The 24139-nt window shown below is 40.1% G+C and overlaps 1 protein-coding gene across 2 annotated transcripts in view; it reads right to left on the minus strand.

Moving 5' to 3' along the window:
• ift56 (intraflagellar transport 56) overlaps positions 1-24139 on the minus strand; it is a 97570-nt gene that overhangs the window by 36471 nt on the left and 36960 nt on the right. For both annotated transcript variants that reach the window (XM_072588483.1, XM_072588484.1), the window contains 3 exons: positions 21268-21342; positions 14088-14190; positions 9977-10032 (listed from right to left, as the gene is read on the minus strand). In XM_072588483.1, the coding sequence (XP_072444584.1) occupies positions 9977-10032; positions 14088-14190; positions 21268-21342 (234 nt within the window). The remainder of the gene's footprint in view (positions 1-9976; positions 10033-14087; positions 14191-21267; positions 21343-24139) is intronic.

Here is a 24139-nt window from a genome sequence, read left to right on the forward strand (position 1 = left end):
TATGGATATTGGATAGTGCTTCGAAGAACCCTCATATCACATCTCCAAACCACTTGCAGGATGCTTCTGCGCTTCAATGCTGCACCTTATGCTATATCAGCAACTCTGCAATGACACTGCACTCAGGGATTTGCACCCAAATCATAGACTGAATCAGGTTGCATCTCTCAGCAATTTGCTCGCTGTCATGGTGAAAGACACTTCCAATGACCCCAGATATGAAAGAATAGAGGGGAGGAATTAAGTACCAGCGCCATCACTAAAGAAGTAGTATTAGTCCCCTGACCATGATGCTTTGCATTCTAGGATCCTGAATGAAATAGCTACAGAGATAGTAGATCAAGGGGAGGTGGGACCTGTACAAACTGGATGGGTTATACCTGGGCAGCAGCAGGACTGATGTCCTTAGCGGGTACTTGGTAGAGTGGCTGGGGAGGGTTTATACTAGTGTGGCACAGGGATGGAAACCAGATGAGTAGTTGCAGAAATTGAGGGTGAGTTAGAAACCAAGGCAAACAGGACTAAGAACAAGAATAGGCAGGGAAACTCTGCTGAAAAGAGGAGGCGAGGTATGGTCCTAAAAGAATATTTTGTGTAAGTATTAACCAAAGTGAAGGAATTGGTGGAGGATGATCTTAGGGAAGGTTGTAAAATTTCTAAGCTAAGTTGCCATTAAAAAGGAAGAGGTGTTGTGCATCTTAAAAAGGATTAAGGTAGCTAAGTCCCCTGGGGAATATCAAGGAAGGCAAGAGAACAAATTGCTGGAGCACTGACAGACATCTTTGTGTCCTCTTTGGCCTTAGATGATGTTCCAGAGGATAGGAAAATAACCAGTGTTGTCCCATTCTTTAAGAAGGGTAGCAGGGATAATCTAGGAAATTACAAGCCTGTGAACCTCATGTTGGTGGTAGGAAAATTGTTGGAAAAGATTCTCAGGGGCAAGATCTATATGCATTTAGAAGCAAATGGACCTATTAGTGACAGACAGCAGGGTTTTGTGTGGGGGAGGTCGTGCCTCACTAACTTGATCAAGTTTTTTGAGCAAGTGATGAAGATGATTGATGAGGGAAAAACGGATGATGTTGTCTACATGGGCTTCAGTAAAGCCTTTGACAAGATCCTTCCTGGCAGATTGGTACCAAAGGTCAAGTCACATCAGAGGTGAGCTGGGAAGACGAACACAGAATTAGCTTAGTCTTAGGAGACAGAGGATAGCGGTGGAAGAATACTTTTCAGAACAAAAGGCTGTGACTAGTGGTGTTCCACAGGGATCAGTGCTGGCATCTTTGTTGTTCATGGTCTATATCAATGATTTGGAGGAAAACATGGCTGGTCTAATTAATAAGTTTGTGGACAATACAAAGATTGGTAGAGTTGCAGATAGTGAAGAGGATTGTCAGAGGACACAGCAGGATATATAATAGGAGGCATGGGCAGAAAAATGGCAAATGGAGGTGAATGCACACAATTGTGAAATGATTGGAAGGTCAAGTACAGGTGGAAATTGTACAGTGAATGGAAGAACCCTTAGAGGTACTGATATGCAGAGAGATCTGGGTTTGCAGGTCCACGGGTCACGGAAGGTGGCAGTGCAGGTAGATAAGGTAGTAAAAAAAGGCCTATGGCACGCTTGCCTTCATTGGAATGGGCACTGCATATAAGGAAAGGCAAGTTGGACTACAACTTTATTGAACACTAGTTAGGTCACATTTGGAATACTATGTACAGTTCTGATTACTACACTGCCAGAAGGATGTGGATACTTTGGAGAGGGTACAGACAAGGTTTACCAGCATGTTGCCTGGTGTGGGGGATTTTAGCTGTGACGAAAGGTTGGATAGATTGGTTTGTTTTTACTGGAACACAGGAGGTTGAGGGGCAACTTGATAGAAGTTTACAAGATTGTGAATGACATGGATAGAGTCGAGACTATGAGGTTTTTTCCAGGGTGGAGGGGACACAGGTTCAAGGTGCGTGGCATTGGGTGGTGTGGGGTTTAAAAACACATGTGCAAGGCAAGTTTTTTTTATATGCAAAAGGTGGTGAGTGTCTGGAATGCACTGTCAGACACAGTAGCAGCATTAAGAAGAACCTGGACGAATACATGAACAGGAAAAGAATAGGGGGACTATAGATCCTCCAAGTGAAGACAGTTTTAGTATGGAAGGGCAAAATGTATTAACACAGGCTTAGAAGGCTAAAGGACCTGTTCCTGTGCTGCATTGTTCTTTGTTCTAAGTGCATTGCTTGCAATTTTCAAAAATCATTGGATTCTGGAGAAGCATTCTGGAGGACTGTAAAACTGCAAACGTGACACCCCTATACTAAAAAGGGAGGGAGATAAAGAGCTATCAGCCAATTAGCCTAACATCTATTGTTGTAAAATTATTGGAATCAGTTATTAAGGAAATAACAACAGAACATTTGCTAATGGGGAGAAGACTTCACACCAAGTTAAATCCGATCTTCGCGGACATAATGGTGAAACAGCATCAGAAACAAACATCAATGCAGACAGAAGACTCTGCCAAATGAGAGATAGTTTACTTCAGGAGATGATATTTTGTGTAGAAACCTCATGGCAACCCTGCATGGCCAACAGGCATAGTCTATGTGAAGTCAGGTCCAGTGACAGATAAAGTTCAGGTAGGTAAGACATAATAAAATAAGCATTCTTGCCTTGCTTCTTCAGCCAGAGTTATCAGCCTACTACTAGTTTTCCATGCTGTTTAGTGCAGATATTAAACCAGGAGGCTTTCATAATTGTCAGCAGATCTCAGTCATTAGTGGGGATAGCCTTCATTCAGGTATTCCCAGCACAGTAATGTGATTCCAGTCCTGGCCTGCTCTCATAAGGGGTGAGGAACCAAACAGGCAGAGCACCTGTCATGATTCTTTCTGCTATACTGTGGGCTGTTTTATTGTTTGAATGAGAAAGGGGCGGGTATCGTGGAGGATGAAAGTGGGTGACACAGATATTACAGTCAGCGCAGGTGGGGAGGTGTCCCAAGAAAGTGAGCACACAGCACAGAGGGCATGTAGAGTGAGCGATGTCACGGGTTAGGTAAGAACAAGTGAGGAAGATGTTGCAGGAAATAAGAATGGTATAAGGTGTAATAAGGTATCGGAGAGATTTGAATTACTTATGTTGGTGGAGGGAAGAAGGCATTGACTTCCTTCTTATGATGCTGGGCATTCCTCCACATGGTTTCAATCTGGGTGGCAACCTTGGATTAGATTGTCATGATTTAATACCTGCATTGCTGGTCCTGGAGGAAGAGTGAGCACTTTTGAAGCTCCAAAGTGGAATGCTGATTAACCGTGGTCTGCCATTGGCCAGGATAATAGTCAGTAACCGCCCAGGGTTCAGGAGTGACAGTGCTTGTCTCAGTACACAATGAGAAGGCACATGCACCAGAGATACCAGTTAATTCCATATTACCAATGAATGGTAAGTTGTTTTGGGAACAACACACAGTTTAATAGCCGAAAGAACTGCAGATGCTGTAAATCTGAGATAAAAACAAATTGCTGGAAAAGCTCAGCAGATCTAGCAGCATCTGTGGAGAGAAATGAAAGTTAATATTTCGGGTCAAGTGACTCTTCCTCAGGACTGATTTCTTTCCACAGATGCTGCCAGACTTGCTGAGTTTTTCCAGTAATTACTATTTTTGACCCAGTATAATGGGACTGAAATCAGATATGACACATGCCATAGGAGCACAATGGCAATTAATGCATCAAGCTGAATCAGACTCAACAAGAAAGCCCATGTGGCCTTGCATTAAGATTCCCTCCAACAAACTCAGTGTGGTTTGCCCTTCAACAAAAAAAAAAGCTAAGATTCAGCCTTTTGTATCCATCCTTTTAACATTATAAATACATTAATCAAATCATTCCTAAATTTTCTATATTCCAAGATTGCATAAATTTGGCTTATACTGCCCATCCTTGTAATTAAGCACACAAAATGCTTGAGAAACTCGGCAGATCTGGAGGAGAGAGAAAAACATCTGTGGAGAAACACAGTTAACATTTCAAGTCTGATATAACACCTCTTCAGAACTGAAAGATGTTGGAAAATTGAGTTTTCTTTACAATTTTGACATTGGTAGAGGCCAGGGCAACAGAAAGGTGAAGTACTGTTCACTGCTGTCTCCTTTACATTGGTGAGACCAAATGCAGACGACAAGACCATAAAATGTAGGAGCAGCAGTAGGTCATTTGGCCCCTCGAGGTTACTCCACCACTCAACAAGATCCTGGCCGACTCACATCTGCTTTCCTTCAACGCCCGCCTGTCTGTCTCAACTTTAAATATAGACAAGGACTCCGTCCTTACAACTCTCTGTGACAAGGAGACTCTCAACCCACAAAGAAGAAATTCCTCCTTATCTCAGTCTTGAATGGACACCCTTTTATTCTCAGACTATGCCCTCTGATCATAAACTCTCCAATCAAGGGAAACATCCTCTTAGCATTTACCCTGTCAAGCTTCATTAGAACTGATATGTTTCAACAAGATCACCTCTCATTCTTCAAACTCCAATGAGTAGACTCCCAACCTATTTTGCCTTTGCACATAAGATAGTCTGTCCATATCAGGTAGCCTTTAGTGAACTCCCCCCGATGAAATTATTATTCATATAAGGCTAAAACTGCGCAATGTACTCCAGATATGGACTCATCAGCACCTTCTACTTTTGCAGTAGGATTTCCCTACTCTTATACGTCAACCCATTTGAAACAAGAGCCAACATTCCATTTGACTTGCTGATTACCTGTTGCACATGTGTGTTACAAAAACAAACACTGCTGGAGAAACTCAGCAGGTGTGGGAGCATCTGTGGAGAGAAAGCAGAGTCAATGTTTCAGGTCCATTGATCCTTTAGTTGACTCTGCTTTTTCTCCACAGATGCCACCAGACTTGCTGAGTTTCTATAGCAACTTCAGTTTTTGTTTCAGATTTTCTGCATACACAGATTTGCTTTTCATACCTGTGTGCTAGCTTTATGTGTTTTTGTGTTCCTGAAATGGCTGTCTAGAGGCTGGTATCCGTCACTAAGTCACATCCTTTATTTACATGTGGGGAGTTCTTAACACTGATCCAGCTCCCTCAGACGTACCTCTCATGAGAGAACAGATGTCTGACGCTCCTGCTCCTGTCTGTCAGTCAGGGCTATGACGATGCTGTCACTTTAAAAGGTTATTTTTATCCTTTTTGAAGAGAGGCTGAAAGGCAAAGGTGCTGAACTAGCTATTGAAGACAACTTGAGTAAACAATTTATTAGGCTTTGGGTTTTTTTTAAAGTTGGAACAATAGAAGCAGCCTGGGTGTGGCCAGCTCTCACAGACCAGGTTTTCTAGTTCTTAGCTTTAAGCAGCAGAAGCCTTTGGGGTCTCAAAAGAATTGGAGGCTTCAGTGAATGATTCCTAGAAGCTATTGTCTCTGAACTTCCTCTTGATATTTTTCTTCACCTGGATTGGAGAACTCCATGTAAAAAACTGTGTCTGAATGTGTCTTTTTGCCAAAGGGTTTATGGGATGTTACTCCACTGAAACAGTTAATTCATCATAGATACTGTATCTATTACTCGGTTAAGTTATTCTAAATTCCTCTTTGTTTGTATTTTAACTATAGTCATGGAGTCATAAAGATATACAGCACAGATGTCGGCCCAATTTATCCATGCCAACCAGATAACTAGTCCCATGTGCCAGCATTTTGCCCATATCCCTCTAAACCCTTCAATATTCGAACACCCAACCAGATACCTTTTAAATATTGTAATTGTACCAGCCTCCACCACTTTCTTTGGTAGCTCATTCCATACATGCACCACCCTCTGTGTGAAAATTTGCTCCTTAGATCTCTTTTAAATCTTTCCCCTCTCACCTTAAATCTATGCCCTCAAGTTTTGAACTCCCCCACCACAGAGAAAAAACCTCATCTATTCACCCTATTTTTGCACCTTATGCTTTTATAAACCTCTATATGATCACCCCTCCGCCCCTGACACTCCAGGGAAAATAGCCCCAGTCTATTCAGCCTCACCCTATAGCTCAATCCTGCAATCCTGGCAACATCCTTATAAATCTTTTCTGAACCCTTTAAAGATTCACTTCTATGATGTTATGAAGGTGTAACAGTGTGCTGTACCTTCAAAAGAGGGCAGGTCTTGGCAAGCACGTTGAGTGCTGTAGAATTTACAAAGTAACATTTGGTTCAGAACAGATAACACTGGCAGAGTTGCTATAAGACAAAAACAAATTTGAATTTGGCCAATCAGTTTAAATTATACCCCAAAAATCCCAAATCCCAATCAAGTTTGAATTTAGTATACTGACAATCTTAAAAGCCAGTGACATAATCTAATGCTTTGGGGGGTATAACACCGGGGAAAATTGAACAGTTGGGAGAAGAACTGCCAAGCCATCATCAGTAAACTGCCCAGAGAATAGCTCTCTTAATGGTACCTTTGTCGATCAGTAACCAGTAAAGCAGAATACCCAAGAAGAAAAGAAGACAGGAATACAGAGAAGAACCAAAAGCTGCCTGGTTTTGAGATTAGTAGTTCTGTTCTGTAAATCTTAATTGGGAGTTTTATCAGACTGCTTTTATAGAAAGGAAGGTAAAAGATAGGTTTGAGGAAGGAGTTGTAAATAGTTGTTAGTTGAATATTCTCTGTTACACTTTAAGAAATAAAGTTGTTAATTTTTACTTTAAATAGTTCTTAACCTCTCAAATTTTCACAGATTACTGCACGGTATAAATCTTTTCTGAGTTGCAGGTTTTAAATTAGCAGAGGGATTTACCCTGAGTTGTAACAATGAGGTACGACTGCTTGACCTTGTCACAATCACTACAGTACTCTCACATTTCTTTATGCTGTGGCCTTCTGCAGCTATTCTTCAATTAAATATACAATTTTATTCACCCTTACAAAATGAAATGCACATTTTCTCCAATTTGTGCTCCATTTCCCAACTTTTTGACCACTTACTTAACCTATAAATATCTCTTTGTCAACAGTTCACATTCCCTTTACAACTTGCATTTCCACATATTTTTGTGTCTTCTGTATATTTGGTTGAAGAATATTTGTTTCCTTCCTCCAAGTCATTAAAATATACTGTAAACAGTTGTGATCCCAGCACTGATTCCTGTGGATCTCCACTGGTTAGAGGTTGACAACCTGAAAAAGAACCCCTTTATCTCTGGTCCTGTTTCCTTTCCATTAGCGAATTCTCTATCCATGCCAATATCCTACCACAGGCTCTTACCTTATGAATGAACCTTTCTGAGGTACCTTGTTGAATGCCTTCTGGAAGTCCAAATCCAACACATCTATTTGTTCTTTCCTATCCATTCTGATTCAGGCTTCTTCAAAAGACTCTCATAAATTTGACTGGGTGACTGGTATGTGGAACACTGCTGCTGTGTTTGTAGGAATGACCCTGACCTCACAGTTGCTTGCCATTAAACCATCTTCCTCTCACATATTTCTGCCTTGGGTCTGCTACAATGTTCCAACAAAGCACAACATAAGAAAACGGAAAAGCATCTCATGCTCCACTTAGGCACTTTACAGCCTTGAGATCTCAATATTGAATTCATAACTTCAGAAACTGACCATATTTTGTGCCTGTTCTCTATTTTTCTTGCATTCTCTCCACCCACTCCCCCAGAGGCGTGTCTTGTTTACCTTCCTCTCAAGAGTAAAGACCCAATGTCTTCCTTTCACACTTAAATTTACACTAATTTTATACTTGTCTTTCTCTTTCTCTACCATTAACGATACCTTTATCTTTGGGTCTGGGCCTCTGCTTCTGTCAAAAGTAGAGAAAAGAACAATTTTCCAAAACCTTTCCGTTCCAAAGAAGAGTCATACTAAACTCAAAACATTCAATCTATTTCTCTCTCCATAGATGCTGCTGACTTGTTACATTTCTTCTGCACTCTGTCCTTGTTTCAGCTTTCCAACATTTGTAGTAATTTGATTTTACTCATATTTCATATCATTATGGAAAATTGATGAGGCAAAATGCAATGCATGTTAATGCTTGAATTTAAGATTACCGAAAGTGCTTTAATTGTTTGATTTACTTCTGCAGTCTGAACTTGGTTATACTGCTTGTCAGACTGCAGGATTAGATGAACAGAAATTGCTTCCAAATAAACATTCCTGATGAAGGGCTCTTCTCCAAAACGCCGATTCTCCTGCTCCTCAGAAGCTGCCTGACCTGTTGTGTTTTCCAGCAGCACACTCTTGACTCTGATCTCCAACATCTGTAGTCCTCACTTTTTCTAAATAAACAATGCAATGACTAAGGCTACTGTCTTCTGTCTCTGTCACAAACATCTTATACTAAGAATCGACTTCATTTCTCTCCCTCACAACAGTCTGATTTAGCCTTAAACTCTGTAACTATAGCATTCTAATTAATGAGGATTTGAGCTTCCGATTCTATTTCTTCTCCATCACCATGACTGCCCATTTCCACCTTCATAACATAGTGCATTTCTGTCACAATTTCTGCTCATCTGCCACTGAAAACTCCACCGATGCCTTTGTTACTTCAAGACCAGTCAGTGCTCTGCTTCTGTCAGTGAACTTCCACCATTTACCCTTGAAATTCTTGAAATCAATCAAATCTCTGCTGTTTGTATCCTTACTCATGTAAAATCTTGTTCACTTAGTGAACATGGGATCACAGAGATATAGTGATTCACAATTCAGCAAGATCTCAATTTTAAATCTGTATTCTTAAATTCAAATTCCAACACTGTGTCCCCTCCACTATATATCTGTAACCTCCACTTAGACTATAAATTCCCAGAGATTTCTACACTACAATTGGCCTCCTGCCCAATTTTCAATGCCACCCATTAACAGCAGTGCCTTCAACTCTGAAATTCACTTTCTGAACTTCTTTTGTTCGCTATCTTTCTTTCCTCCTTTAAATTGCTCCTTGAGGAACACTCAGAGCCATACAACACGGGAACAGAGTCTTCAGTCCAACCAGTCCATGCCAAACGTAATCCCAAGCTAAACTTGTCCCACCTGCCTTCAACCAATCCTTTATGTGGCTCAGTGGCAAGTTTTGACTAGTCATTTTGTTGTGAAATTCCTTGTGATGTTCTACCATGTTAAATGTACCACACAAATGCAAGTTATTATCAGTTCTGAATTATAGCTGATTTTTTTAAAGTTACTATATCAGCGAAGCATATTTAACTGTATTGGAGGAACAGATGAGGCATTTTTTACTATGGTGGAAATGAACAAACATAAAGTATTCTCTTAACATTTCTCCCTCTACTACCATAATGGAAATGCTAATCTCCTTAAAATACATTGTCATTTTAATGCTGGTGTTAAGTAATTGGAGGAAATGCTGAACATAAGAATTACGAATTTGCTCTTCGTGTGCCCACAGTTGAATACTAAATTATTCATGGTAACCAGAGAAAATGGTGAGAAGCTAGGAACTGTGGAGAAGCTGAAAGTTTAAGGAATTGAAAGTTTGCCAGGTGTTAAGAGCAGGAGTTGCATTATTTTGTGTAAATCGAGCACCAAGAGCCTTTTTTACAGTTTGCATTGGGTGGAATTTGATCAAGACAGAAAAGACAAAACCTAAAGGATATATTTTGGTTAATCTGGGTTTTTTTGACTAATGCCTAATAAAAGACCCTAAAATACTGTGGCAATGTTTTTCCAGTTCCTCTCTCAAGGCACATGCAGAAAGCAGGCATTTGGAAATCAGATTTCATTGAATTCTTAGCTTTTATACACACTCTATCATTTCATATCTAATTTAAAATATGAACAAAATTGGTATGGGAACAAAACACTTTTGATTCACTAACCAAGCACATGACAGCATGACAGATCCTCACTGTTTCTAGCTGTCCAGTCATTGATAATTAGTTGTAAATAGGCTGTACTGCATAAAAACTTACGAAGTCTACTTACCTGAGGAGTTGTTGGCTCCAGGTCCTTGATAAGATTATAGGCCTCCTGTACATCATCTGTAACAAGTTATGAGTATTAGCAAATGAGATAACTACAGATAAACAGGAAAAGCAAAAGGTGGAATAAAATCAGTCATATTAGATGGTCAACTCAAAGACATAAAATTCAGGTTATACTCTTGGGCCTTAGCTTGAATCGGAAGATTATGGATTCCCTAAATTCACATATCTGGCCGACTGTTGACCCCAGATGAAGTAAGACACCAGGAGATACATAGAATCTTTGTCCTTACACATCAGCTGATTTTAACATGAAGCCAGGAAAGGGTAAAGTATAAGCAGAGTAAGATCTTGATCAGGACTGTGCTGCTGAAAACACGTCAGAATACAGCTCTGTCAAAAGAACATGGGGCAAGGATTGTTTATTTACCAGTAGCACTTAAAAATGTAGCAGTTCATTTTTGTCACATTCCTTCATAACTTCACTCACTAACTGTTGATTGACACAACTGTCAGTTTTAGGTGATAACAGACTAAATATATTACATTAACAATGTCAGGAATGGACAGTTTAGTTACAGAGGCAGAGATACCAAAACAACTCCTTATATCTCAAAAATTGGCTGCATGAATGTTTTTTTTAAAAGAAATCAAGTCATTTGGAATCAGTCAATAATGCCAAAGAAATATTAGGAATTGTTTCTCAAGGGGGTTTTTCCAACAAAATAAAATCTTGCTTTAGTCTAGCAACTTCAACATAAAAAGGTGTTAATAGAAACAATGATCAAATAAAATTTGACACCAAGCCACATAAGGGGATAATAAAACAGACAGTCAAAATGTGTTCAAAGATGTGAGGAGAGGGAATTAAGTAAGTGGATACAATTAGCAAGGAAATTCTAGGGCAGTTCAAAGTACCACTATCAATGGAGGAGTGAATAAATCAGGGTTGCTCAAGAGGCCAGAGTGGAGGAGATACATAGGAAGATTCTGGAGCTTGAAGAGGTTACAGAGAAAGAAGGGCAATATTGTAGAAAATTTTGAAATTGAGACTTTGCTGAACCAGGAACCGAGGTGTGCCAGTGAGCGCAGGAATAACAGGTCAACAGGGCTTGATGAGAAATAAGAATCTGAGAAATAGGAGCAAGAGTGGCCATTCAGCCCCAAAAGCATGTTCTGCCATCAAACAAGATCACCAGTATTACACTAGGCCTCAAATCTTCTTTCACACTGGACAGCGAAGAGGGTTACCTCAGATTACAACAGGATCTGGACCAGATGGGCCAATGGGCTGAGAAGTGGCAGATGGAGTTTAATTCAGACAAATGCGAGGTGCTGCATTTTGGGAAAGCAAATCTTAGCAGGACTTATACACTTAATGGTAAGGTCCTAGAGAGTGTTGCTGAACAAAGAGACCTTGGAGTGAAGGTTCATAGCTCCTTGAAAGTGGAGTCACAGGTAGATAGCATAGTGAAGAAGACGTTTGGTATGCTTTCCTTTATTGGTCAGAGTATTGAGTACAGGAGTTGGGAGGTCATGCTGCGGCTGTACAGGACATTGGTTAGACCATTGTTGGAATATTGCATGCATTTCTGGTCTCCTTCCTATCGGAAAGATGTTGTGAAACTTGAAAGGGTTCAGAAAAGATTTACAAGGATGTTGCCCGGGTTGGAGGATTTGAGCTATAGGAAGAGGCTGAACAGGCTGGGGCTGTTTTCCCTGGAGCGTTAGAGGCTGAGGGGTGACCTTATAGATGTTTATAAAATTATGAGGGGCATGGATAGGATAAATAGGCAAAGTGTTTTCCCTGGGGTGGGGGAGTTTATAATTAGAGGGCATAGATTTAGGGTGAGAGGGGAAAGATATAAAAGAGACCTAAGGGGCAACATTTTCACGCAGAGGGTGATGTGTTTATGGAATGAGCTGCCAGTGGAAGTGGTGGAGGCTGGCACAATCGCAACATTTAAGAGGCATTTGGATGGGTATATGAATAGGATGGGTTTGGAAGGATATGGGCCAGGAGCTGGCAGGTGGGATTAGAGTGGATGGGTAGGGCCGAAGGGTCTGTTTCCATGCTGTACATCTTTATGACTGTATGTCAACTCCAATATTTCAAAAATGTACTTACTTCGTCTTTAAATGCTTTCAGATATCTCATCTCCACAACTCTCTGGAGTGGAGAATTCCCAATATTAACTTCCCCTTGGGAGAAGAAATCCCTTCACATTTCAGTTTTAAATGAGTGACTCCTTATTCTATAACTATTTTCCCTAGCCCAAGATCCCCCAGAAACATCTTAATAACATCTACCCTGTTAAGCCTCCTCAGAATTTTGTATATTTCAATAAGGTCACTGTTCAATCTTCCAAATTCTGATGAATAAAAGTCAAACTTATTTAGCTATTCTTGATAAATCAACCCCTTCATTCCAGAAATCAGCTTAGTGAATGTCTTTTGAACAGCCTCCAATTCCAGTATATTACTTTTTAAATACAATGATCAAAACTATACACAGTCTCCACGCACAGCCTCACCCATACCTGTACACTTACAACAAAACTTCATGGTTTTTAAACTATAAACTTCAAGCAATAAAAGGCCAATATTCAATTTCCTTCTCATTGAGTATATTGTGAGGAACAGAGTTCTGGATGAGTTCAAGTTTATGGAAAGTGGAAAACAGGTAGCTGGCTGGACATTAATAGAATTGTGAAGTCTCGAGGTATTAACAGTGTGGGTGTGGGTTCCAGCACTAGACAGATTGAGGCAAGGGCAGAGATGGACAATGATAGGGAGGCAGAAGTAGATTGCCATGGTGATGGAGGACGAGAAGCGGGAAATTAATTCAAGTTTAATCAAGTAAAAGAATATGTTTGCAAAGAGCCTTATGGAGTGTGGTAAGGAAACAGAGGGAAGAAAAATGGAATACGAATATAGGACTTAAGCGCTCTACCGTTCCATAAGTTCGTGGATGATCTGATTGTGGTCTTAATTCCACTTACATGGCTGACTTTCATAACCCTCAACTCCATTGTCTATCAAAAGCTTATCTTACTTTGCCTTGAATAAATTCAATAACCCCAGCCTCAACTGCTTTCAGTGGAAGAGAATTCTACAGATTCAATGTTTTTCTTCTTCTCCATCTTAGAACGGACACCTCTTATTTTTCAATTGTGTCCCTTAATGCTAGTTTATCTGAGAAAGGGAAACAGGCACCTGCTTTGTTCCATATAAGATCCTCAGGGAGTTTGATATTTCAGTAAGATCACTTCTTATTCTTTTAACTTCATTGGACACAGGTCCAACCCATTCAACCTTTTCTCATAAATTAAGCCTTTCATCCAAATAATTAGACGACTAAACATTCTCTAGACTGTTTTGAAAACAATTATATCATCCATCAAACAAAGAGACCAAAATTATGCACAGTACTCTAGATGTGCTCTTAATGAGGCATTGTACAGATGCAGCAAAAAATCCTTTTCTTTTAAAAGGTACACTCCCTTGCAATAAGCAAAAACTTTCCATTTGCCTTCCTAAAAGGCAAATGCTGTACCTGTATTTTGATCTTTTTTGACTCAAGTACAAGGGCACCAAGATCCCTCAGTAACACAACCTCAATTCTTTCTGTCAAAGTGAAGAAGTTCATATTTTCTCACATTATACACCATCTACTAAATTTTTACCCACTCACTTCATCTATTTATAACCCTTTGTAGATTCAAAATAGCTTACTTCATATTTTGGTATAATCAACAAACTTAGCTGCCATACTTTGAGCTTCTTCATTCAAGTCACTGACATAGATCATATATCGGTGAGATCCCAACACTGATCCCTGTGGCATTCCACTAGTTTCTGCATGCCAATCTGAAAACGACCCATTTATCTCTTCCTGGTACCTAACATATTAGCATTGACAATGGATTAGTTACTATCTACACCACAAATCTTACTCATAAAAGAACAAAAGTTAAAGCATGCATAAAGAAGTGGATAGGATCACTTAAATCTTTGTTAAAATCAAGGGGCTGATGGACAAGTTAGGACAAGAATTTAGACCTACAGCAGTGATAGTGTTTGCTGTTTATCTCGTGGAGAACAGTACCTACCTTGCCGGAGGTAGTAAATAACGAGATTGAGCCTGGCTTCAGGAATGACATCAATAAGTGGTGGGAGGACCTGCAGAGATCCATCCCCACCACGGAATACCACCTGAAATAGTGAAGGATGGAAGAAAAAACACAGAAACTTAACATTCAAGGTACCTGTTACACTGGAATTATGGCACATTCTCAGAGCAGGCCTTTAATCTCATTTTATCTTATTTAGCACAGCCACCTATAGATTTATAATCGATAAGCACCAGACTTACTACCTGTAAAACAACCAGAGTTGTGAGGTGCACAGCTTTTATCCGTAGCCAATGGAAAATTCGAAGTTAGCATGTCAATTTTCTATAATTATATTTCATTTTTCTTACCACCCATCTTAACTTTGGCTGACAAGTAGAAATTAAAACATGCATCACACAAGAGCCAGGAAATGATTATCTCCAACAAGAGAGAGTCTAGCCCTTTGACATTCAATAGCATTATCACTGAACTTTGTACAATAACAACCGGGGATTACCATTACCATTACTGGACTAGCTACAAGAGCAGAGCACAGACAAGGAATCTTGCAATAATTAACTCAACTCCCACTCTGAAATCAATAAATTTCTGGGATTGCAGGATTGTTGTTGAAGGAAAGGTTGAATTGATTCTAATTATTTTTGCTGCAGTTCAGAAAAATGAGGAACGATCTTGTAAAAACCTACAAAATTCTAATCGGACTAGTCAATGCAGATGCAGGAAGGACGTTCCTGATGATGGGAAATCTAGAACCAGGGGTCATAGTCTAAGGATACCAGGGAAAGTGCTTATGGCTGAGAAGAAGAGAACTTTCTTAATCAAGATTGGTGAGCCTGTGGAATTCCCTACCACAAAAAGCAGTCAAGGCATTGGTTAAAGCACTTGGGGCTAAAGGGATCAAAGGATATGGGGAAAAAGCAAGAACAAGCCATTGAGTTGGATGATCAGCCATCATCGCGATGAATGGTGAAGCATGCTTGAAGGGCCAAGTGGCCTACTCCAGCTCCCATTTTCGATGTTTACAAGGCACAGCTGAGATGCAAAATTCAACCACTTGCCTGGATAAATGCAACAATACACAAGAAGCTTTCCACTCCATCCAGGGAAGATCAGCCTGCTTGATTGGCACAATATCCATACACATTCACACTCGATCATGAGCACTCAGCAGCAGCAGTGTGTATATCTACAAGATGTACTATTGAAATGCTGACAAGGCTCTTTAGCCAACACTCTCCAAACCCACAGCTATTACGATCTAGAAGGACAAGGCAGCAGACCGAAACATCACCACCAGCAGATTCACAGAAACTCACCATCCAAACTTGGAAATATGTCACTGTTCATTCCTCGTTGCTCCATTAAAATTCTGGAACTGCCTCCTAATGCCAGTGTGTATGTACCCACACCAAACAGACTTTAGCGGTTCAAGGTAGCAGCTCACCATGATCTTCTCAAGGAAAACATTGTGTGGGCAATAATGCTGGACCTGCCAGCAACACCCACATTCTGTCAATGATATTTTAAATAAAACTCACTTGGAAAAGTGGCAGATTCCAAAGCCAATAACATTCCCATGATTACAACATTTCTAAGCAGCCACACAGGTCAAGCTACACCCAATAGAAACATGAATCAAAGTTTCAGCTGTGTACGGTCACCGTTTCTTCTACAATTAGAACATTGGATGCGTCCTGAACACCTGACTTAGGATAGGTAAACATTGTTGGGTTCAAAAGAGGTTGACAAAGAATACTCTAAAATTTAGATATCAACCAGTTGGGAAGACATAGCCACACTGACGTTTTTCTGCAATTCAACTATGATGTGGGAATGCAATCTATTTCTTCAAATGCAGAAAAGAAAAGGTAACATTAACATAAGATTAACAAATCAGATGGTGTGAATAGAGCTAGGGATCAGGTTGGAGATGAGGGAGTAGAAGATCTCTCTTTGTTCCAACAAAAATATCTGTAAAATTGGCTGATGGATTTCTTCAAAAAGAATGACTGCAGTGATCTCCCAGTATTACATACAAATATACAAAATAGAAGTGTGAATAGGCAATTAGCTGCTCAAGCCTGACCCACCATTTGATAAGATCATAACTGATTTGGTTGTGGACTTCACACTTTCCTCTCTACCCCCTAAACTCAATTTATTATACACTGCATAACCCAAAAGGTAGAATGTGCCTGACAGACTGGAGATGAATACATGATACCAACTAAATAAGGTTTCTTGTTGGCCTTAAATACATTTTCAGGTCATCAAGGGATACAAGTGAGCAAAGGGTGTCACTGATTCATTTTTTGGATTACTTTCTTTATATTACCTTTTGGTTGCAAAGTTAAAAGGAGTGTGGGAATTGAAACTTAATGCACAGATACAGTCTGTAATAAGAGGCTCAGCAGTGACAAATAGGTTCCAATATAAAAGCAGGTGGTTAAGAAGGCATTTAGTACCCTTATCTTCATTGCTCAGACCACTGAATATAGGAGTTGGGATGTCATGTTGAGATTGCACAGGACAGTGAGGCCATTTTTGGAATACTGTGTCGGGTTCTGGTCACCTTGCTATAGGAAGGATATTAAATTGAAGTAGGTTCAGAAAAGATTAACTTGGATGTTGCCAGGATTGGAGGGTTTCAGTTATAAGGAGAGGCTGGATATTCTGGGACTTTTTTCACTTGAGCATAGGAGGTTGAGGGATAACCTTACAGAGATTTATAAAATCATGAAGGGTGATTAGCAAAGGTCTTTCTTACGGTAGGGAAGTTTAGAACTAGGGGTATATTTTTAAGATGAGAGGAGAAAGATCTAAAAGGGACCAGAGGGGAAACTTTTTTCACACAGAGGGTGGATTGTACATGGAATGAACTGCCAGAGGAAGTTTTAGATGCAGGTACAGCTACAACTTTAAAAAGGCATTTGGACAGGTACTTTCATAGGAAAGGTTTAGAGGGATACGGGCTAAATGCAAGCAAATGGGACTAGCTTAGTTTGGGAAACTTGGTTGGCATGGATTGGTTGGACTGAAGGGTCTGATGAATGATTTCCCAGGTCATGGTTTGGTAATCAATTCAGGAAGTTGGAATTTTGATTGATTATTAAAAGGCTTATACGGGATATAATAACTTCATTAAGGACACACCCAGAAAGGGGTGTGGAAAACTGATATACGTTATGTACATGGATCTTTGCTGAAATAACTGTCTTCAATTGAACGAGTTCAGAAATAGTAGTGTAGCAGCAACAATGTATAGAAAGCTGCACTTACTATTGGTCATCAGGGAACAGGTAAAGGAATGAGATAGTCCTATGAAACTTGTGAGTTCTCACATAGCAGGATTGAGGAAAAAGGAACATAACAGTAGGTGTCAGGAGAAAAATCAGAGAACTTTATCTGCCCTGAAAATCTATGAGTTCAAATCTATCACCTATTTGAATTCTTCAGTGAACTCAAGTATTATTACACATGCATATTAAACTATTTTCACAAGTATGCATGCTGCATTGTGATAAATGCCAATAAATGGTTTGAATCATTTGTCAACTTCAAAGTGCGAATAACTGGAATAAGAACATACAAAGAGTAGGCCATTCAGCCCATTAAGTCTGCTCTGCTATTACATGGAACATTGAACAGTCCAACCCTTCAAAGCAACATGTCTGCATCAACCATGACGCTATTCTACTCCCAACTGCCTGAACATGGTACATATCCCTCTATTCTCTGCCTGTTCATGTGTCTGTTTAAATGACTCTTAAACTTCTTCAGGGATATTTCATGGTCCCCTCTAGCCCTCCGAGTTTCTTTTTTTCCATAACAAAATGCACTTTTCTGCTTCTTTTATACTCAAGAAGCATGTTTATTTCTGTTTCCTAAACCTTCCTTTTTTTATAACTAAAAACTTAAATCATCTTTCATTATCCCAGGTTCCCAAATCTTACTACCCTTATCTTTCATCCTCCCTAGAACTTGCTGGTCCTGAACTCTAGTGGATTTACCTTTAAATAGCTCCCCTCAATCCAATTTTTCCAGTTCCAATTTAATTCTATTGCATTTAGTTTTCCCCCAATTTAGCACTTTCATGTGAGAGTCAGTCTTAGCTTTTGCCATAACTATCATAAAACTTACAGAATTATGATCACTGTTCCCAAAATACTCTCCCACTGAAACTCTGATCACCTGGCCAGGCTCATTCTCAATATAACGATGTATCTAAACTGGCTCCTTCTCTATTTGGACTATCTACATATTGTTTCAAGAATCTCTCCTGAATACACTTAACAAACACTGCCTCATCAATGCCCTGGGCATTGGGAGTCAGAGTGAATATTGGGAAAATTAACATCACCCACTACCACTCCCTGTTGGTTTTACATCTTTCCATGATCTGCTTACATATCTGATCCTCCGATTCCTGCTGGCTATTGGGAAATCTATAAATATAACACCATGATGGGAATACTGTCTTGCTGGATTTGCCATCCAAGATGTCCTCTCTTTGTACAGCTGTGACATTCTCCTATATAAATAATGTAACTCCTCCACCTCTATTACATTGCTCTCTATCATGTCTGAAACAATTAGATTATGGCTGACCATCTACCTCAATGCCACTTTCCCACACTATTTCCAGATCCTTTAATGTTAATAGTTAACAGAAATCTATTAATTTTGGTCCTGAAGCTGCTCAAAGATTGAGCTTCCACAGCCTCTGGAGTAGAAAATTCCACAAGATTTACTATGCTCTTGAAAAAAACTCCTCTTCATCTCAATACGAAAAGGGTGACCTAAGTTTTCGAGGTTATGTCCCATCCCATGGTTCAGCAGCCAGGAGAAAAAACTTATCTATATTCACTGTCATGCCTCATAAGGATTTGCAAGTTTCAATGAGATAATTTTTCATTCTCCAAAACTCAAAAAAGTAAACAACCAGATTCCTTGATCTTTCATCAGAAGGCAATCCTGCCATCCCAAAGATCAGTCTGGTGCACTTCTTGCATTCCCTCCATGTCAAACATATTGTTCCTTACATAAGGAGACTAAAATTGTGTACAGTATTCTGGTTGGGTGGGGGGGGGGGGGGGGGTCATCGAAACTCTATACAATCACGGCAAGGTATCTTTCCTCTGTCCTCAAAACTCTTGCAGATGAAGGCCATTGAATCATTTGCCTTCGTAATTGATACACCTGCATTCCAATTTTTATTGACTCATGAACAAGGACTCTCAGGTCCCTTTGGACACCAGCACTTCCTAAACTCTCACATTTAGGAAGTATTCTGGCTTCGTATTTTCTTCTACTAATGAAGAGAACTTCACACATATTTGCTTTGTATTCCATCAGCCAATTTCCAGCCCATTTACTTAGCCCGTCCAAATTGCCTTTCTACTTCCTTGCAGCCTTCTCTTGACTTGCACTCCCACCTAGGTGATAGTCAGCAGTAAATATAGAAATTATATAATTAGTTCCCCAAATCCAAATCATTTGTAGAGATTGTGAACCTAACCCTGATATAGAGGTTTACAAAATCATGAGGGGCATGGATAGGATAAACAGATAAAGTCTCTTCCCTGGGGTGGGAGAGTTCAGAACTAGAGGGCATAGGTGAGAGGGGAAAGATATAAAAGAAACCTAAGTGACAACCTTTTCACACAGAGGATGGTACGTGTATGGAATGAGCTGCCAGAGGAAGTGGTGGAGGCTGGTACAATTGCAACATTTGAAAGGCATTTGGATGGGTATATGAATAGGAAGGGTTTGGAGGGATATGGGCCGGGTGCTGGCAGGTGGGACTAGATTGGGTTGGGATATCTGGTCGGCATTGACAAGTTGGACCGAAGGGTCTTTTTCCATGCTGTACATCTCTACGACTCTATAACTCTATGACTCTATTCCATTGGTTACAGCATCCACCCCAAGAATGATTACTTTATTCCTACTCTGTTTTCCATCTGTTAACCAATTCATAATCAATCCTAGTATACTGCCACTAACCCACATGCTTTCCAAAATTCCATGATGGACCTTATCAAAATCTTCTAAAAATCCAAATTCACCATATCCACTGGTTCTTCTTTATCTGTACTACAAGATTAGTCAAATATGATTTCCCTTTCTTAAATCTATGTCACTACTGCCAATTTTGCTATTCCTTCCTCTCTCTTTAAATAATGGACTCACATTTGTTACTTTCCAGTCTGCAAGAAACTTTCTAGATTCTGTAGAATTTTGAACAATAAAAGAAAAGATTACTGGAAATGGTCAGTAGGTCAGACAGAATTTGAGGAGAGAGGAACAGAACTGATACTGCAGGTCGATGACCTTTCATCAGAGATAGTGGAATTTCCTCGTGGAACTTCCTGCACTTGCCGTTTTTACTTCAAGTTCAAGGAACTTAGTCTTAGTGATAACTTTGAAACTAGGATACACTGTTTCGATTACAGCAACCTAAAATATCACATGCATTTGGTTAGACAATGAGCATTTTCTCACAGCATTATGAGTACAGCATCTGAATTGCTGTGGTATAGACAACAATTTGTATTTTTATAGTGCCTTCTGCTGTTTAATATGCTATAAATTCATGAAAACAAGTCAGCAAGTCATGAAAACAAATTTAACAAATGTGATTAGTTTCTGCATTTACACCAGAAAATGAAAAGGAAAGCTGCAAAACCTCTGCTCCTATTTTGTTACAGATTATTGATTTGGAGGTAGATTTTTTTCCCTCAATGGAACTGCCTTGCCTCACATCTCAGAACAGGGAGAAAGTGAGGAGTGCAGATGCTGGAGATCAGAGCTGAAAATGTGTTTCTGGAAAAGCGCAGCAGATCCTGAAGAAGGGCTGATGCCCGAAACGTCAATTCTCCTGCTCCTTGGATGCTGCCTGATCTGCTGCGCTTTTCCAGCAACACATTTTCAGCTAGAAAAGCACAGCCAATCAGGCAGCATTCGAGGAGCAGGACAGCCGACGTTTCGAGCATAAGCTCTTCATTGGGAAAGATGATGAAGAGCTTATGCTCGAAACATCAACTCTCCTGCTCCTTGGATGCTGCCTGTCCGGCTGTGCTTTTCCAGCACTATACTTTTTGACTCACATCTCAGAACAGTCATAAAACTGGCAGGAAGATGATTAAGTACTTGCCAAGTTGTGCCTAATGAGCTCCTTTGCAAAATCAAATACAGGAGAAGCAATGTCCATTAAATTTTTTAGTTCTGCCTGTGAAAAGAAAACAAAACTGATAAAATTAAAGGTCATTATTTTCTCGAAAACTTACACAAATTTTGCAAACACAAAAACATCTATATAATTATGCAATTTCTGAATAGTTTTATAAAATGAAAAAAACTTCCCTTCTCAGCACGTGGGCATCACCAGTAAGCATTTTCTGTGTCTGTAGATTGTTAAGGTGCAAAGACGGCCTTTAGTAGAGGGATGTGCTTTTCCTGTTGGATGTGGGAGATTAGGAAGAATTTCAATGCTACTGATGATTATGTCTGCAGGAAAGGTGTTGATTGCAAATCGTATCAGATCACATGGATAGGTTGGAGTGGCAGTTAGAGGCAATGAAGAATTTACAGGAGTTAGGGGGTGTGATGGATGGTGGTTTCATGAAGAGAGAAAAACCTCAGATATAGTTGGGTGGATGGGTTACCTCTAGAAAAGGAAGGAGAGGGAGACAGGTAGTCTCCTGTGGCTAACCCCATCTTAAACAAGTATTCTGTTTTAGAAAATGTAGGGGGTGGCAGACTCTCAGGGGAATGTAGCACTGACAGTCAGGCTTCTGGTACCGAGACTGTGTTGAGGGGTGTGCCAGGTTCCAAACAATTGATTGTGAGAGGGGACTCTCCATTCAGAAGCACAGACAGATATTTCTGCAGCAGGCAATGAGATATCAGAGTGGTGTTGCCTCCAGCTGCCAAGGTCAAAGATGTCTTAGAGGGGCTACAGAATAGTCTCAAAGGGGAGAGAGACCAGCAGGAGGTCGTTGTACATGCTGGAACCAACAACACAGGAAGAGAAAAGGACAAGATTCTGAGGAGATAATATAGGAAATTAGGCAGGAGGTTAAAACGTAGGTCCTCAAGAATAGTAATATCTGGATTACTCCCAGTGCCACATGCTAGTGACAGTAGGAATAGGAGGTTAGAGCAGATGAATGTGTAGCTGAGGAGCTAGTGCCGGGGAGAAGGATACACATTTTTGGTTCAGTGGAATTATGTCGAGTAAAGTGACCTGAATAATAAGGATGATTGCACCTGAATTTGAATGGGTTCTAATAGACTGGCAGGGAGATTTGCTAGAGCCACTTCGGAAGGTTTAAATTTGGAGTGGGGGGGGGTGGGGGAGGTGTCAAATAGTCAAGGCAAGTGGGAGCAAAGCAGAGAACGAGATAGGACCGATCAATTTAACTGCATTTATTTCAACACAAGAGGCCTGACAGGTGAGGTAGATGAACTCTGGCATGGTTGGGAACATGGGACCGGGATATCATAGCTATTACACGGATGTCACTCAGGGATGGACAGGACTGGCAGCTTAGTGTTCCAGGGTATAGATTCTATAGAAAGGATAGAAAGGATAGCAAGAAAGGAGGGAAAGTGGCATTTTTGATTGGGGATAACATTACAGCTGTACTTAGAGAAGATATTCCAGGCAGTACATCCAATGAAGTTATTTGGGTGGAACTGAGAAATAAGAAAGGTATGATCACCTTATTGGGATTGTATTATAGTTCCACACCCCCTCGCCCCCATCCCCACCTTCAATAGTCAGCAGGAAATTGAGAAACAACTTTGTAAGGAGATCTCGGTTATCTGTAAGAATAATAGGATGTAACAGTAGGGAATTTTAACTTTCCAAACATAGGCTGGGACTGCCATATTAAAGTTTCAGATGGAGAGTAATTTCTTGAGTCTGTACAACAAAAGTTTCTTAATCAGTATGTGAATGTACCAATAGAGAAGGAGCAAAACTTGACCTACTCTCGGGAAATAAGGCAGGGCAGGTGACTGAGGTGTCAGTGGAGGATCACTTTGGGGAAAGTGATCATAATTGTATTAATTTTAAAATAGTGATGGAATAGGATATACCCAAAAGTTAAAGTTCAATACAGGAGGAAGGCCAGTTTTGACTGTATTTGGTAAGAACATTCAAAAGTTGATTGGGGGCAGATTTTTGCATGTAAAAGTGACTGCTGGAAAGCAGAAAGCCTGAAAACATAAGGTAATGAGAGTCCAGGGACAATATGTCCCTGTTAGGATGAAAGGCAAGGCTGGTAGATGTAGAAAATGCTGAATGACTACAGTAATTGAGGTTCTGGTGAAGAAAACGAAGGAAGCATATGTCAGGAATAGACAATGGGGATTGAGTGAATCCCTAGAAGGGTACAAAGGCAGCAGGAATATACTTAAGAGAGAAATCAGGAGAAAACAAAAGGATATGAGAATAGCTTTGGCAAATAAGGTTAAGGAGAATCCAAAGAGTTTCTACAGATACATTAAAGATAAAAGGATAACGAGAGAGAGAATAGAACCCTTTAAAGATCAGCAAAGCCGCCTATGTGTGGAAATGCAGGAGATAGGGCAGATACTAAACAAGTGTTTGTATTAGTGATTACTGTGGAGAAGGATAAAATAAATACTTGGAAAAATAAATAGCTAAAAGTTGAAAAGTGTCCATGTTACAGAGGTGGAGGCGCTGGATGTCTTAAAATGCATAAAGGTAAATAAATCCCCAGAACCTGATCATGTGTACCCTATAATGTTTTGGGAAGCTGGAGAAGTGATTGCTAGGCCCCTTGCCAAGATATTTGCATCATCAATAGTCACGGGTGAGGTATCGGAAGATGGAGGTTGGCTAACATGGTGCCATTATTTTAAAAAGGTGGTAAGGAAATTCCAGGGAATTAAAGACCAGTGAGCCTGACATCAATGATGGGCAAGTTGTTGGAGGGGATTCCGAGGGATAGGATTTATATGTAAGTTTATATTTATTTGGAAAAGTAAGGACTCAT

Source organism: Chiloscyllium punctatum, chromosome 18, assembly GCF_047496795.1.
Source record: "Chiloscyllium punctatum isolate Juve2018m chromosome 18, sChiPun1.3, whole genome shotgun sequence".
Lineage (NCBI taxonomy): Eukaryota > Metazoa > Chordata > Chondrichthyes > Orectolobiformes > Hemiscylliidae > Chiloscyllium > Chiloscyllium punctatum.